This window comes from Paramormyrops kingsleyae, chromosome 23, assembly GCF_048594095.1.
Source record: "Paramormyrops kingsleyae isolate MSU_618 chromosome 23, PKINGS_0.4, whole genome shotgun sequence".
Taxonomy (NCBI): Eukaryota; Metazoa; Chordata; class Actinopteri; order Osteoglossiformes; family Mormyridae; genus Paramormyrops; species Paramormyrops kingsleyae.
In genome coordinates this window covers 18,481,184-18,494,731 of record NC_132819.1, presented here as the reverse complement: position 1 = coordinate 18,494,731, position 13,548 = coordinate 18,481,184, and the positions used below count along the sequence as shown (strand labels likewise).

Here is a 13,548-nt window from a genome sequence, read left to right as displayed (position 1 = left end):
GCCCGGATGTTAACCTGCAGTCGCTGCGCGGAGAGGCGGAGCAGCCGGCGTCTCTCACAGCGAATAACAGGATAACGCCAACAAAAAAAAGTGCAAAAGTGGAAACTTTGTGCAATGATGGACAGACCGGATGCGATGAGATGGAAGTCGCCTCCTAATTGTAACAGTGCATATTACATCTTGCTTAAGCTGTATCTCTTACTAGGCTATTTAAAAAGTAGTGTCAGCACCATGGACAGGGCTCGTGAAATAGGAAGACGGGTCTGCTGTGACAGTGCAACATGCAGGGAAGTGGCACAAAGCGACGCATAACACAGACATTAAGCAGGTTTTTTTAATGGTGTCATTGGTAATGCAAGACTCTGCAAAGCTGCGCTAAGTGACAATGAGATTAGTATGAGCACAGTGATCCGATATCGACCATTCGTGCCGTTCTCTCTGCTCATAGCAAAACCTGCAGTGGTGATGCAAGTAAATTTTTAATCAGTGGGGAGTCCGCTGCATTAGAGGTGCATTTTTAAATGATGTCGAATTATCCCTTGAGTATTTGGAGCAATTAAAGTTTTGCTTAATATCATGGATAGAACACTAATGAAAGCGATTATTTCTGACGCGCTCACTCACTGCCTTAGCAGTCACGAAACATAGGATCAGTGTCGGTTTATAGCAAAGTAGCTGATTACACGGCAAGCATTTAAACTATGCCTTCATTTCGGCAGTGCGATTAAACATGCATAGAAACAGGCACACAAATGTACGTAATTGTTTCAAGTTCTGGAAGAAGACTAATGCGGCTTCGCCGTTTTATTACATGGTTACACGCAACTGGAATAAAATTGCATATGTTTTTAGTATAATATGGCCCCTTTGAATTATTAAGGATCCTTAAATCATCTTGCAGTTTACACTAAAGTTTATGCTGCGATGATGGGATAGTGAGGGTGGGGGAGAGAATAGGACTCAGAAACGACGGCAGCCCGCTTCTCTGTATAACACCGTCTAACAGTGACCTACATATTGCGCACGATTAACGCCCGACCAGGTGAGGGAGGACCGCTGCTGCATTAACCACATTCTGCCGCCAGAGTGCGCTGTCACCGCGCTGCTCTGAACGTCCCGTGTTTGCTGTACGGCGATAAAAGCGCTTAAAAAGTCCAGTGAAGCGGTGATACTTGTGCCTTTTCCCCCTCTTCATCTGAGAGAAGGAGCTGCGGAATAGCTCCCTTCATATTTATGAGGACTAAGGATGGGTTCAGTCACTCTGCACAGAGCATTTGCCCTCTGAAGCCGAGTTTCACAAAACTGCAATCTGAAAATAAGGAAGTTTTTAGCAGTTTTACCTGGGAATACCTCTTTGCGTTCTCAAAAGGTGAGTTTTTTACGCGTCCTGCTGACAGATGGTCTATATATCGGGACTTTGCTTTGGATGAAAACTTTGTGTTTAAATTTGAGTTGAGGATGAGACCGAATCGTTCTTTGGACTGAACAGGACACATCGGAATCATAATGACGAAAAACAAATACATTATTGTATTGATAAAATAATGTGATTAGTAATATCTTAGTTATCCATTATCCCATCCTAGTTTTTATAAACGTCTTTGCTATGTTTTAATCCGCATTGAATGCATATTGCTGTGGGCTGCAGTGTATAATCCATAATTTTTTTACGGAATATTAAACATTTAACGCAGCAGAGCTTTTCAGTTACAGCATAAAAGCCAGTAAGTTGTAGTAAAGAAAATCCAGCCCAGCGTCGCAGTTGCACTAACCTAAATTTTGTACTTCCTATGATAACAGTGCTTTGCGGTAGTGTGGCTCTCCCTAGATTATTGATCACTCCAAATATAAACTGGAAGAACAGAAAATTAATAACTCGAACGTGTTCTCGATATTAAATAACCACTGATAGGAGATACGTGTAAATACTGACGTCAGCGCAGTAATTAAACATTATGATGTGTGATTTGGGAAGGCATGGATGAAGTTTGGTCCGAATGCCTCACCTCAGTATTTAAGGAAAATGCAGTAAAGCAAACCCCCGCGTTTAAGTAATTAGATTTTTTTTCATACTGTCCCGAAGGACTCACGGTGAGCTGTAAATACTTCTACCTTCCGTGATTGTGGTGTGTTTCATGGGAGGGACGCGCCCGCGCACACACACACACACACACACACACACACACACAGTTTGTGTTGTCCAAGGTACATCCGCGATTTACATGTGCGCTCAGTTTCTGCAAGAACTGCAGTGTCCGGGGCGAGGTGTGAAGCTACCGGGGGAGAGAAAAAAAAAACAGAATATGAACCATTGCGGATAATAAATGGAAAACACGTACGCAGATCTAGAATGCGCGAATGAATTGCAGAATGGAAGGGAAAATGTGAGAAATGACTGCATGATCGTAGGGCAAACAGAGCACCTTATTCACAGAGTACCGTAGTGCACCACACAGGCGCTTAAATAATGAAAATAATAAAATAATAATTTTATATGTGAAATTTGCCAATTATGATCTTCACGATTTAGCGGATTTCTGAGTAACCACCAACCATCAGTAACTTTAAAACAGTAAGATGCATTTTGCTTTCATAACAAAGATTAAAACTAATATGCAATTTGCGTGCTTAAGTTTTCAGATAATGCAAATCCATGCATGTTACCTGCCCTGGATGAAAAGAGTGTTGCCATAGCTACACGTGAAGCGTACACTGATATCAACTCTTGGCGCCGAATTACCTTACAGACGACGCCCTCACTGATTACATTTAAATTATCCGTCATAAGCTCACGTTTTAGCAAACCGCCTCTAAATGACCTTTACTACTCTCCTGTTTTGCGGTAGACCGGCAGCAGTGTCCCCTTCCCCTTCAGCTGCATCCACAACAGTTTCCTTCCTCTGTATTCGCGGCAGTCACCCGGATAGTTTCGAAAGTAATTTGTCATTTTTTCACAGGAGTAATGTGCGATAATGTGCTTTTTTTTTTCTACCGTCGGCACGCCGTTGTAAGCTGCCACTGTGCTCATCGTGCCGAAGTGAGTAATTGCATTCATATTCTAGAGACAGCTCTGAAAATGAAAGTATCTCAGATTACCCCAGGTTGCTCTGGCTTCCACCATGATTGACCCATACGTTAACACAATCGCTGTCTTTTGAATTCTTGGTTCCGCTGCATATTAAAATGGTAGTTTTCCTTTATTGTACAGCCCTTTACAGCTGAATTTGCCCAGTGAAAATATGGCGATTAGGATAAGAAGCTGTGGTGATGTTGTTCCATCCTCTGTGGAATGCATTACTCTGGGTGTGATAAGCAATTTTCATTCAGACTGCAAGTTTCCTGAAATGCCAGACTATTAGAAGGATTTTGCTTGCTGTATTTCCATCCATCTTCTAACCTACTGTTTCCCAATAGAGTCTTTGGGGAGCAAAAACGGTGGACTGTCTGGCATAGAGGAAAAACAATACTTAATAAATTAATAAATAACAATAACAATGACTGGGGGGGGGGGGCAGCAGGCTGATGGGGGACCTGGCAGCCTCAGGGAAGAAGCTTTTCCAGACTCTGGTGGAACTGGCGGAATGCTGGAGGGTCTCTGGGTTCAGCTTTGCAGGAAGATGCCCTGAATGGAAGGGAGGGAGCTTGCGGCGCTGAATGCGCTACCCGCTGCAGGCTTTTACGGTGCAGGGCATCCCAATTCCCAAAGCAGACAGTGATGCAGCTGGTCAGGACGCTCGCTGCGTTGCCCCGGGGGAGCAGGTAGTGCTGAGTCCTCTTTCTTGTAGACTCATGAAACTCTCAGATTAAAGCTTAAAAAAGGATTGTTCAATAGCAATAGCTTCATACTGCTGTGACCCTGACTAACTGAAGCAGAGTGGAGTTAGATGGATGGGATAGATCCTTACTAATGTGACCCTTACTAGGAGAATCAGGTTGAAGTTGGATGGATGGGATAGGTCCTTAGTACAGTCACCTTCACCTGGAGAAGCATATTGAAGATGGATGGATCGATGGATCGATTGAAGGGATAGGTCCTTACTAATGTGCCCCTCACTAGGAGAAGTGGATTGAAGATGGATGGATGGATGGGATAGATCCTAACTGGTGTGACCTTCCACAGGAAAAGAGGCTTGAAAATTGGTGTAATAAGTCCGTGTCTGATGCCCGGAAATGATCCTGCATTCAATCAATATATCCTTGAGCAGTTTCATGCAAATCAATGCTAAAACCAAAATGATGCCTTACTAAGCAAAGTATTTAACATATGACACCTGCAACTGCGACTGCGAGCAGTTTGACCAGATGTAGATGTTGGAAAGAGGACCTCAGCCGCACAAAGGCAGATAATGGCTGGGGCCCCAAAGTGACTTTTTGAGTGGGGCCCCAAAGTGACCTTTTGAGTGGGGCCCCAAAATGACTTTTTGAGTGGGGCCCCAGGAACAACAGACCCGCCCCTGCTGATAAGTCTTTAACAGCTTAACGCAGGAGAGGACTCCAATTAGACAAATTTCAAATGGGATTTAATTAGATAAGCACCGACAAAAAGCAAATTAAAAAGTAAACAAAAGTGAAAATTTAACATCTCCCTTGAGGGTTTCCTGAAGAACCACAATCTGAGATGTATAAGGCTTTTGTTTAATCTTTGTAAAATTCGCATCAATCTGTTTTCTGTACCTGCTTGTCCTATGCAGGGTCGTGGGATTCTGGAGCCAATCCCGGAAGCTAGGGGCGCAAGGCAGGGAATAAAAGATTGGGGCATCACCCCAGTGCAGGGCACTCACATCACACACACACACGCATGCACACACTCACATCACACACACATCGCACGCACACACCCACATCACAGACACACACGCAGGCACACATTCACATCACACACACATCGCACGCACACACCCACATCACATGTACACGCTCGCATCACACGCACACACTCACATCACACACATCCGCACACACTCACATCACACACACATGCAAACACTCACATCACACACACACATGCACACACTCAAATCACACACACACAGGTTTGTAATTAAATCTTTGTGGGGACTCTCCATTCATTTCAATGGGGAAAGCTCTAATCCCAGCATGAACCCTTAACCCCCACCCAGTCATAACCTTAAACATTAGTAACCAAACAAAATATGAGACTTTGGGCATTTTTACTTTTTTGATTGCATTCACAGATGTTTGTGGGGACCTGAAAAATTGTCCCCACAACATCAAAATAAATGGTTTTTATCACATAGTAGGGACATTTGGTTGGATGGATGGATGGATGGGATAGATTCTTACTGCTGTTATTCAAACTTATTTACATGAATCAATAAAAAATAAGTACAATAAGACATTAATGATGACATTTGATCCCCACAATGTAATATGTACATGACCACATACACACACACACATTCACACCTTTGGACAATTTGGCACGTGCAATTCACATCAGCCCCATGACAACAGGGGGAGACATGCAATCTCCACGTAGCCGTGCCAGATACTCGAACCCAGGCTGATCCCTGCTCCACTGTGCTGCTCCTCTTTGTAAATAATTTGGCCTTTATTGTTCTTTCTGGATAAAATATTGCAGGACTCCTATTCAAAATAGAATTTAGTGATTAATTGTTATACCACAGCAAAGTGTGTTTTCTGTATTTATGACATAGCAGGGGGCAGCTAATTCCGCGCCTGGGGGTGATTGCTCAGGGTACCTCAGTGGTGTCTTGCTGGTCGGGGATTCAAACCTGCAATCTTTCAATTACAAATGCGCTTCCCTAACCATTAAAGCCACCACATTGGGGGACTCACACATGTATGTGTACTGTGAGGAACTGGGTACCAGCATTCAAGTACTTATTGTGACAATATCTTTGTTTATTTAAGAGCCGCAAGCCAGTAATTGCTGTGGGTGAGGATGACATTAAGTAGTGATGTTTGGAGGAGTCTTTCCACAACTGGTGTGCAGCTATTCCTAGGAGAGGAACAGCAGAGAGGGAGAGAGAGAAAAGAAGCGTGGGATGGGGGAGGTGGGTGAGCGGGAGAGGCCTTGCTGGCGTGCCGACGTTAATGACTGCAGGATGCACACTTACGGTGCAGCCCTTCAAATGCAATTCCTATTAAGCAAACGCATTCTGTCTTGGAAATTAAATCGAGTTCTGAATGTCAGAGGAAGGGGGAGAGTGTAGCTTAAATGACCCTTAACGATGTTATTCAAACTTATTTACATGAATGAATAAATAATAAGAACAATAAGACATTAATGATGATTTAGTAATGCCATTACGGATTTAATGGTACTGCCCCCAAGTGCTCAAAGAGAGAGTGCGCAATATGGTAAGTGTCTGAAATCTGCCTCCTCAGTCTAAGGATTGTTGACGAAAGCGTTTTCACACTGCATGCCCTGGTGTTCCCTCCCCAACAGCACAATTATTACACGGAAGATGAGCAACATCTATGAGTCAGCAGCCAACACCTTGGGCATCGTCAACAGCCCATGCCTGAGCAAGGTGGAGCTGCGAGTGGCCTGTAAAGGGATCTCCGACCGGGACGCCCTGTCCAAACCTGACCCCTGTGTGGTTCTCAAGATGCAGTCACATGGCCAGTGGTTTGAGGTAGCCTACCCTCTCTCCTGTGTTACACTATTGTGTATTACTATACTACATAAATACTACTATACTTCTACATATATACTGTACACCATGCTGTAGTACTTAATGTTAACCATATAAGGAATCGTATATTGTACCTTTGATTTCGCCAGAAATATAGTTTTTTTTTTGCCCTAGTCATTCTACACTATACTGCGGCATATTTTTCATATGCTATTGCATGCTGTACTATGTGGTTATATGCTATGCTAAATTACTCTATGCTATGCAGGCAGGGCGGCCAACTTTGGTCAGCTTGCTGGAGTGAGATTTTCAATGCAAGACAATTCTGCACACACATGCATACAAATTAACATGTATGTAACACCTTGTAAATACTACCTTGTAAATAGTCTGTAGGGTTTGCAAACTACCCCAGTGCTTCTGATGTAGCTAATTTTAGCTTTATAATGGAATAATATAGATTTGCCGTAAGATTTCTTGTGTGAGCCTGAGAGTCTGTAAAGCCACAGCGAGAGCTGTAAGCTTGTGCGGCAGGATTGTCAGGAGTGGGGTGGTATTGAGACTTGGGCAGTAATCCCGTATACTGTGATATTTTTGTTCAAAAATACCATACCCCCCCACCATCAAATTTTATCGAAAAACTGGAATAGCAATGCTTTTTAAAATACTGTCAAAATATTGTGTAGCGTGGTATAATGTCTGTGTCACGGCACGAGAAATGAAGGACTTAAGGGCAGGTGTCAGGAGAACAAAAGGGGGGGGGGGGGTTATTAAACCAAAACAGGAGCAGGGAAACAAACAAGAGGGATGCATAAGAGACAGGCATGGCTTGTTAGGGCCATGATGGGGGGAAGACAGGCAGGGATATGACAGTCTGGATGGTATGACAGTCTGGATGGTATGACAGTCTGGATGGTATGACAGTCTTAATCAGTCTACTTTTTGGTGTTGGTTTTCCACTGGCGTAAAAACTGGTTTTGGCGCCGAATGACATCACAGTGCAAGGCCGGGTATTTTGTACTGAATTCGAAAAATTCCTGTAGTATATTATAGGACTGGACAACATGTGATATTAATACCAACATCGCATGTTATGCACATGCAATTCTCAGTCAGCTAGTTGAGATTAGTCTTTTTTATACCTTCGTGTGGGTATTATAGCACGGGGAGGTTATGTTTTTAATCTGTCAAATGAAAAAAAAAAAAACTTAGCAAGCTTTGCAGTTTTAATGAATACTCATTTTCAAGATTATCTAGTATATGTTTAAAAATCAGTTTAAAGTTTACCACTGCTGCTTTTGCACGAGCGCTGCATGCGTTCTCCGAGACAATCATGATAATTTTCATCCTTGCTGTTTAAATCACTCCTAGATGGGTTTGTGAGAAATTAACTTATTTCAAACTTTTATTTTGCTTTATAAATATCCTAATATTTATCACAACAAAATCACATCATGATATTTGAAATTATTTCCACAATTGTGCAGCCGTAGTATATTATGCAAAATACGTTTTGCTCTCTTGTCATGCTGTCCTGATCGTTGAATCTATTCTTTCTACCAGATCACAATTTACACATGGGTCTCGTCACGTGTCCATGCACCCATTATTAAAACATTTTTTCCTTTTTTTTCTTCATTTGTCATTGTTTTCTGAGTTCGTAACTTTTTTTCAAGAAGGTAGTTGTATTGTGTTTAGAGGCAGGCTATTTGCATGGCCAGTCGACAAAGAAAGCGTTTGCAAGTCCCACCCCATAGTACTAAAGTACCAAAAAAGTACCCCAGCTGGTTTGGTACTTTATGTACTGGAACTTTTGGTAATGGTACTCAGAAGTCAGTGGAAAAGGGAAAGTACCAAAAGCAGTGGAGAAGAATCTTAAGATACTGCCCAAGCCTAGTGCTGGTTTGGGGGGGGGGGGTCTTGGGGTGCTGGCAGTATGGCCACTGTGGGGCAGGTGGGGGGGGGGGGGCATTGGCTGCAAAATTTGATGGGGTGCGGCAGGGTTGCTTGCTAGGTCATCTTATTGCCACTGATTTGCAGGACATTATGCATCATTCATTAAGGAACTGCTGTCAATTTGAAACATCCGGGAGGGGTGGAATGGGCTGTGCTATGCCAGGTTACACTGAGCTGTGTTACGCTATGCTACACTGAGCTGTGCTACATCATGCTACACTGAACTGTGCTATGCCAGGCTACACTTAGCTGTGCTCTGCCTGGTCACATTGAGCTGTGCTACGCAACGCTACACTGAGCTGTGCTACGCCAGGTTTCATGGAGCTGTGTTACGCTATGCTACACTGAGCTATGTTGCACTATGCTACACTGAGCTGTGCTACGCCATGCTACACTGAACTGTGCTATGCCAGGTCACATTGAGCTGTGCTACGCAACACTACACTGAGCTGTGCTACGCCAGGTTACATGGAGCTATGCTATGCTATGCTTAGGGAGAACCCTTCTATACAAGCCAGAGGGTATGCTGTTGAGCACTGAATTAATCTTCCTGTGACCTTCGGCCCCTCTCCTGCCTCCTGATCCCTCTCGCCCCAGACCTGCTTCTTTTAATGCATCACACCAGATTACCACTTTCTCATCCACTCACATAGGCTGAAGCGGAAAGAAACCAGCAAACAAATCTCATCTTAGAATAGGAGTAGCAGGCCGTGTGAGTGATGGTGTACCAGGTGCGGGGCAGTGATGGGTGGGGCGCTTTCCCGGGGGCTGCCATGCCTCTCTGGCCCACTCACAGTGCACAGTGACCCCGGCCTGCCTTGGTTGGCCCAATAATAACCTTCCCCCAATCTATCTTCCTTTCCCTCCTACCACTCCTCTCTCCCATATCTACCTTCCAATGTTTCTCTTTCATCTTCCCCAACACACAAGCAGATACAAACAGTCATGTGCTCATGCACAGCACATGCCCTCCATTAAGGGGAAAGTTTATCAGGCAGCCTCACAGGTACTCATACTTACTGTATGATATCGCCTAATAGCTCTCATTGTATTCTTTTTTATTATTATTTTGTCTATCTCTCTTCTGTCTTATCTTTCCTTTCCGATGATTAGACGTTACCCTGCTGTATGTTTTCTAAGTCTTTAATAAAATAAAATAAAATAAAAAAATCTTACTTACCTGTTTCGAGTTATCTGGTACTTACAGTAATCCAATTGCTGACGGTTTCAAACAATAAATGCAGACCTGCGCTTTTAAAAAGATTGGTTGCAGATATTGTCACTGGCTGGCTGGAGCATGTCCCAGACAGGACGAGGCAGGGGACACCCGGGAGAGGATGTCAGTCCATCAGGGCAGACACACACTCTATGTGCAATTATTAACTTTCATACTTCTATATTTATGCTTCAGCCATTTTGCTTAATGGTGGAGCCAGGGACGGATTATGGGTTGTGTGGGCCCCTGGGCAAAACGTTCGCGAGGGCCCCCCCCCCCAGCACCACCACCACAACCACCACAATTCAAGGGCCCTTGGCAGCCAAACGCCCTCCCTCCATGTTTCCATCAGAGGCCCTATAGGGTCAGGGGCCCTTGTAGGCAGAGGATCAAAGAATGTAGGCCCTCTAAAATAGACAAACGAAAATACATTGTTGATAAGCGTTGCAAATTGTTTTGGGCTAGGGGCCCCACGGGCCCCCTGCACCCCAAGGGCCCCTGGGCAGCGGCCCCGCTGGCCCGGTCCGTAATCCGTCCCTGGGTGGAGCTCATGTGACTGCATGATGGGGTCCTATTTTCGCCCGTGACAGTACTGAAGGTGCATGGACTCTCTGCTTTGATTATTAGTCCCTCTTCCGTGTAAGTGAGGAGCTCATCTCCAGTGATGTTTCAGGGCAGAATGCGGAGCTCCGGTCTCCGGCAGGCCTGCTGTGAATGTCGCTCCCGGCGCCTTTCAGCTAAAAGGGCGTGTTTTGGGTTTGTGCGCCTGCCGTCAGGCAGATGTTCTGCAGACCAAAAAGCTTTTTGTGTGCCTCATAGAATGGGCTGCCCAGGGTCACACGAGCAGCAGCTGAAGGAGGGAGCCGGAAATTCCGCTTGAGTTAATCCCCCCCCCACACACACACAATAAAAGGTTAATGCATTCTAGCTACTCTTTATCTCCACAAGAGGTCTTCATCGGCAGATCGGCAGTCGCGGCTAATGAGCTATCCACTCCGGGTCCCGTGGACTGGGCTCAGGTAACAGGGAACCCCGCTCATACAGTGGAGGTCCCATCCCCGCCCTACAGGAGGCCCAAACGGCAACCTTCTCCCATAACCAGATAAGCTGGAGCACAGGGTGTGAGCGGAGCTCCCTTCCACTTCACCATTCCGGCCCACCACGCCGTCCACCTGACTCCTGGCTGACTTTCCGGAAGCTTCCTCCAGTTCCAATGTCGTTTCGAGGGCAACAAATATAGGAGCTGAGGGCAGATATTAAAAGCTTAGCGGGCGAGAGTGAAGGCGCACCGTCCCGATGCGGAGTGCGGCGAGAGGAAGCCCCACTGTTCTGTTCTCCTCCATCAATAACCTCCCAGGAGGCTGTTTAAAGCTTGGGGGGGGGGTGATCAGAATGGCCTCTGTGCCCCCCCATCCCCGATAAGGGCAGAGGGCATCACACTGTCTCCGAGATACAACAATTGCTGTCAGAAGAAGGGAAAAACATGTTTTCCCAGACTTCCTCCATCACTGTATAAATATGTTGCTCCAGATGAAAGTTCCTGTCTCTCGCAGGCCAGAGGGTTAGCAGCATCGCTAAATAATACAGAAATATCCCGTTCTCACTCTACCCCGATAATGCGGGGAATCCGCAATGTGAAACGTCTATAATGAATGCCATTATGCGTTCAAATCCTGCAGAGACGTTCCCGCTGTGAAGTTGTTTTAAAAAAAGATTAAATATCTAAAAAAGAATACCGTCACCGCTAAAATTTATACAGATGATGCAACGTTTAATCCTGTGTTCCAGCCTAATTTTTTTTTCTCTTTTTACATTCCATTATTATTTGGGTCGACTTTGACGTGAGTTTTTCACATGCGCACGTACGCACGCGTGTGCAGACGTGTACTGTTACCGCTGCACACGTGACTGCGCACACGTGGAGGGGCACACTAACCCACGCGGCAGAATCGCACTTCGGATGCAGCCTTTCTGCAGCTTCCTTAAAGAGTGTTGGCTAGGAAAACGAGGTCAGCTCTATATTTACTACTCAGGACTGAGCCATCTGCAAAGTCAGAACGTAGAAAACATATCCATCAGAGCTCCAGCAGTGGGCGACATTGGTCACATTCTCATTGGCTGATGTTCGATTCTATCCCAACTTTCCCAATAAGGTCAGGAAGAAAGGAAAGTAATACTGATAAATCCAGTTCTAATATCAAAACACACCATTCCACTGTCCTTTGTGGTTTGGTATGAGATTACACAGGATCTACAAAAGTATTCCAGGTTTGATGTTGTTTAGGGGATGATAGTGGTTTTGAAGGGTAGGATAATTGTTTGGGGGCTGAAATTAAGGTTTTTAACCGATGTTTGTGGGGGGCGGGGGGGTAGGCGGAGTGGTGGTTCTGAGGCTAGGGATCTGTGCCAGCAACTGGAAGGTTGCTGGTTCAAATCCTGGGAATGCCTGGAGTGATTCTACACTGTTGGGCCCTTAACCTGCAATTGCTTTATGCTGGGTATGACATTAATCTACATCCAGGAGGTCCTCCAACTTACAGGGGGGGGTTGGTGGCAGCATTGGCATTCCAGCCACTGGGAGAAAAAACTCACACTGGTCCATTTGGACTAGCGTGGTGCTGAGGTATCACCCCCCACATGGCTGCACTCAGGTTCTCATCCCTGAGGTGGTTTGCCTTGTGGCAGGTGTGGCAACGTGCTGTAATCAGTGCACACTCCTTACACACTGTAATCAGTGCATGCTCCTTACACACTGTAATCAGTGCATGCTCCTTACCTCCTTGTGGAGTTGAGTAGAGGGATAGCCATCACACAAAAGCATTTTCCCTGAGAAAAGGTGCTGTGTTGCATATCACTGAGGTTTCACGGTACCTTCAGAAGCTCTCGGTCCAGCAGAGCAGTTGTGTGGATCTGAATGATTGTTCTTCTGCTGAGGGAAACCGTAGGACACCCCCATCCCGTCAAAGAAGGGAGTGCCTTGTCAATATTTCCTGATAGTAATACCTTATTTTTCACTACAGCAGATCTCATATTCTCCAAAATATCGAATATCTTATGTCTACTCAAAGCTATATTTACATTGCCGTCTGGATGTGTCACGGTGATGACCCTCCATGGCGGTGATCCCAGGTGTCCCCCCAGGACGATCCCTCAAGGCCGGCCTGATGATCCCTTGGGTTCGCCCCCTTCCAGGTGGACCGGACAGAGGTGATCCGCAGCAGCATAAACCCGGTGTTCTCCAAGGTCTTCACGGTGGACTACTACTTCGAGGAGGTTCAGAGGCTGCGCTATGAGCTCCATGACATCAGCAGCAGCCACAATGGCTTGAAGGAGACCGACTTCCTGGGGGCCATGGAGTGCACTCTGGGCCAGGTGGGGGCGCTGCTAGGTTTCCATGGAAGCAGGAAGCTTGGTACCAAAGGAGGCAACAGTTTGCTCATTGTTGTAGCTGCGGATCGTGTGAATGACATCACAAATGAATAATTACATAAGCCTTTCAAGTCAATTACTGCTTTAATGTCTAACAGACATGTTGGGAACATTGTGGTTTTGCTTATGTGCTTACTTTCTGTATATCCCAAATACTATTTGCGTAAAGATGAATTATGCCTCATATTTGTATTATACCAGCAGTTTTCAGGTCCAATAATATTAATCATATAGCAGTGGGATTTTCACAGCGTTTGTCTTTCTGACGTACATAAATGGCTAATGCTGGGCTTGTAGGAAGTAAATCAGGCACTCCAGGACTGA

The 13,548-nt window shown here is 45.3% G+C and overlaps 1 protein-coding gene across 1 annotated transcript in view; it reads left to right on the top strand.

Annotated features, from left to right (window-relative positions):
- The first annotated feature begins 1,136 nt into the window (after window positions 1-1,136).
- Window positions 1,137-13,548, top strand: part of cpne4b (copine IVb) — a 28,770-nt gene continuing 16,358 nt past the window's right edge. Inside the window, exons 1-3 of the mRNA XM_023827460.2 lie at window positions 1,137-1,369; window positions 6,434-6,623; window positions 12,988-13,167. Of these exons, the coding sequence (XP_023683228.1) occupies window positions 6,453-6,623; window positions 12,988-13,167 (351 nt within the window). The 5' untranslated portion in view covers window positions 1,137-1,369; window positions 6,434-6,452. The remainder of the gene's footprint in view (window positions 1,370-6,433; window positions 6,624-12,987; window positions 13,168-13,548) is intronic.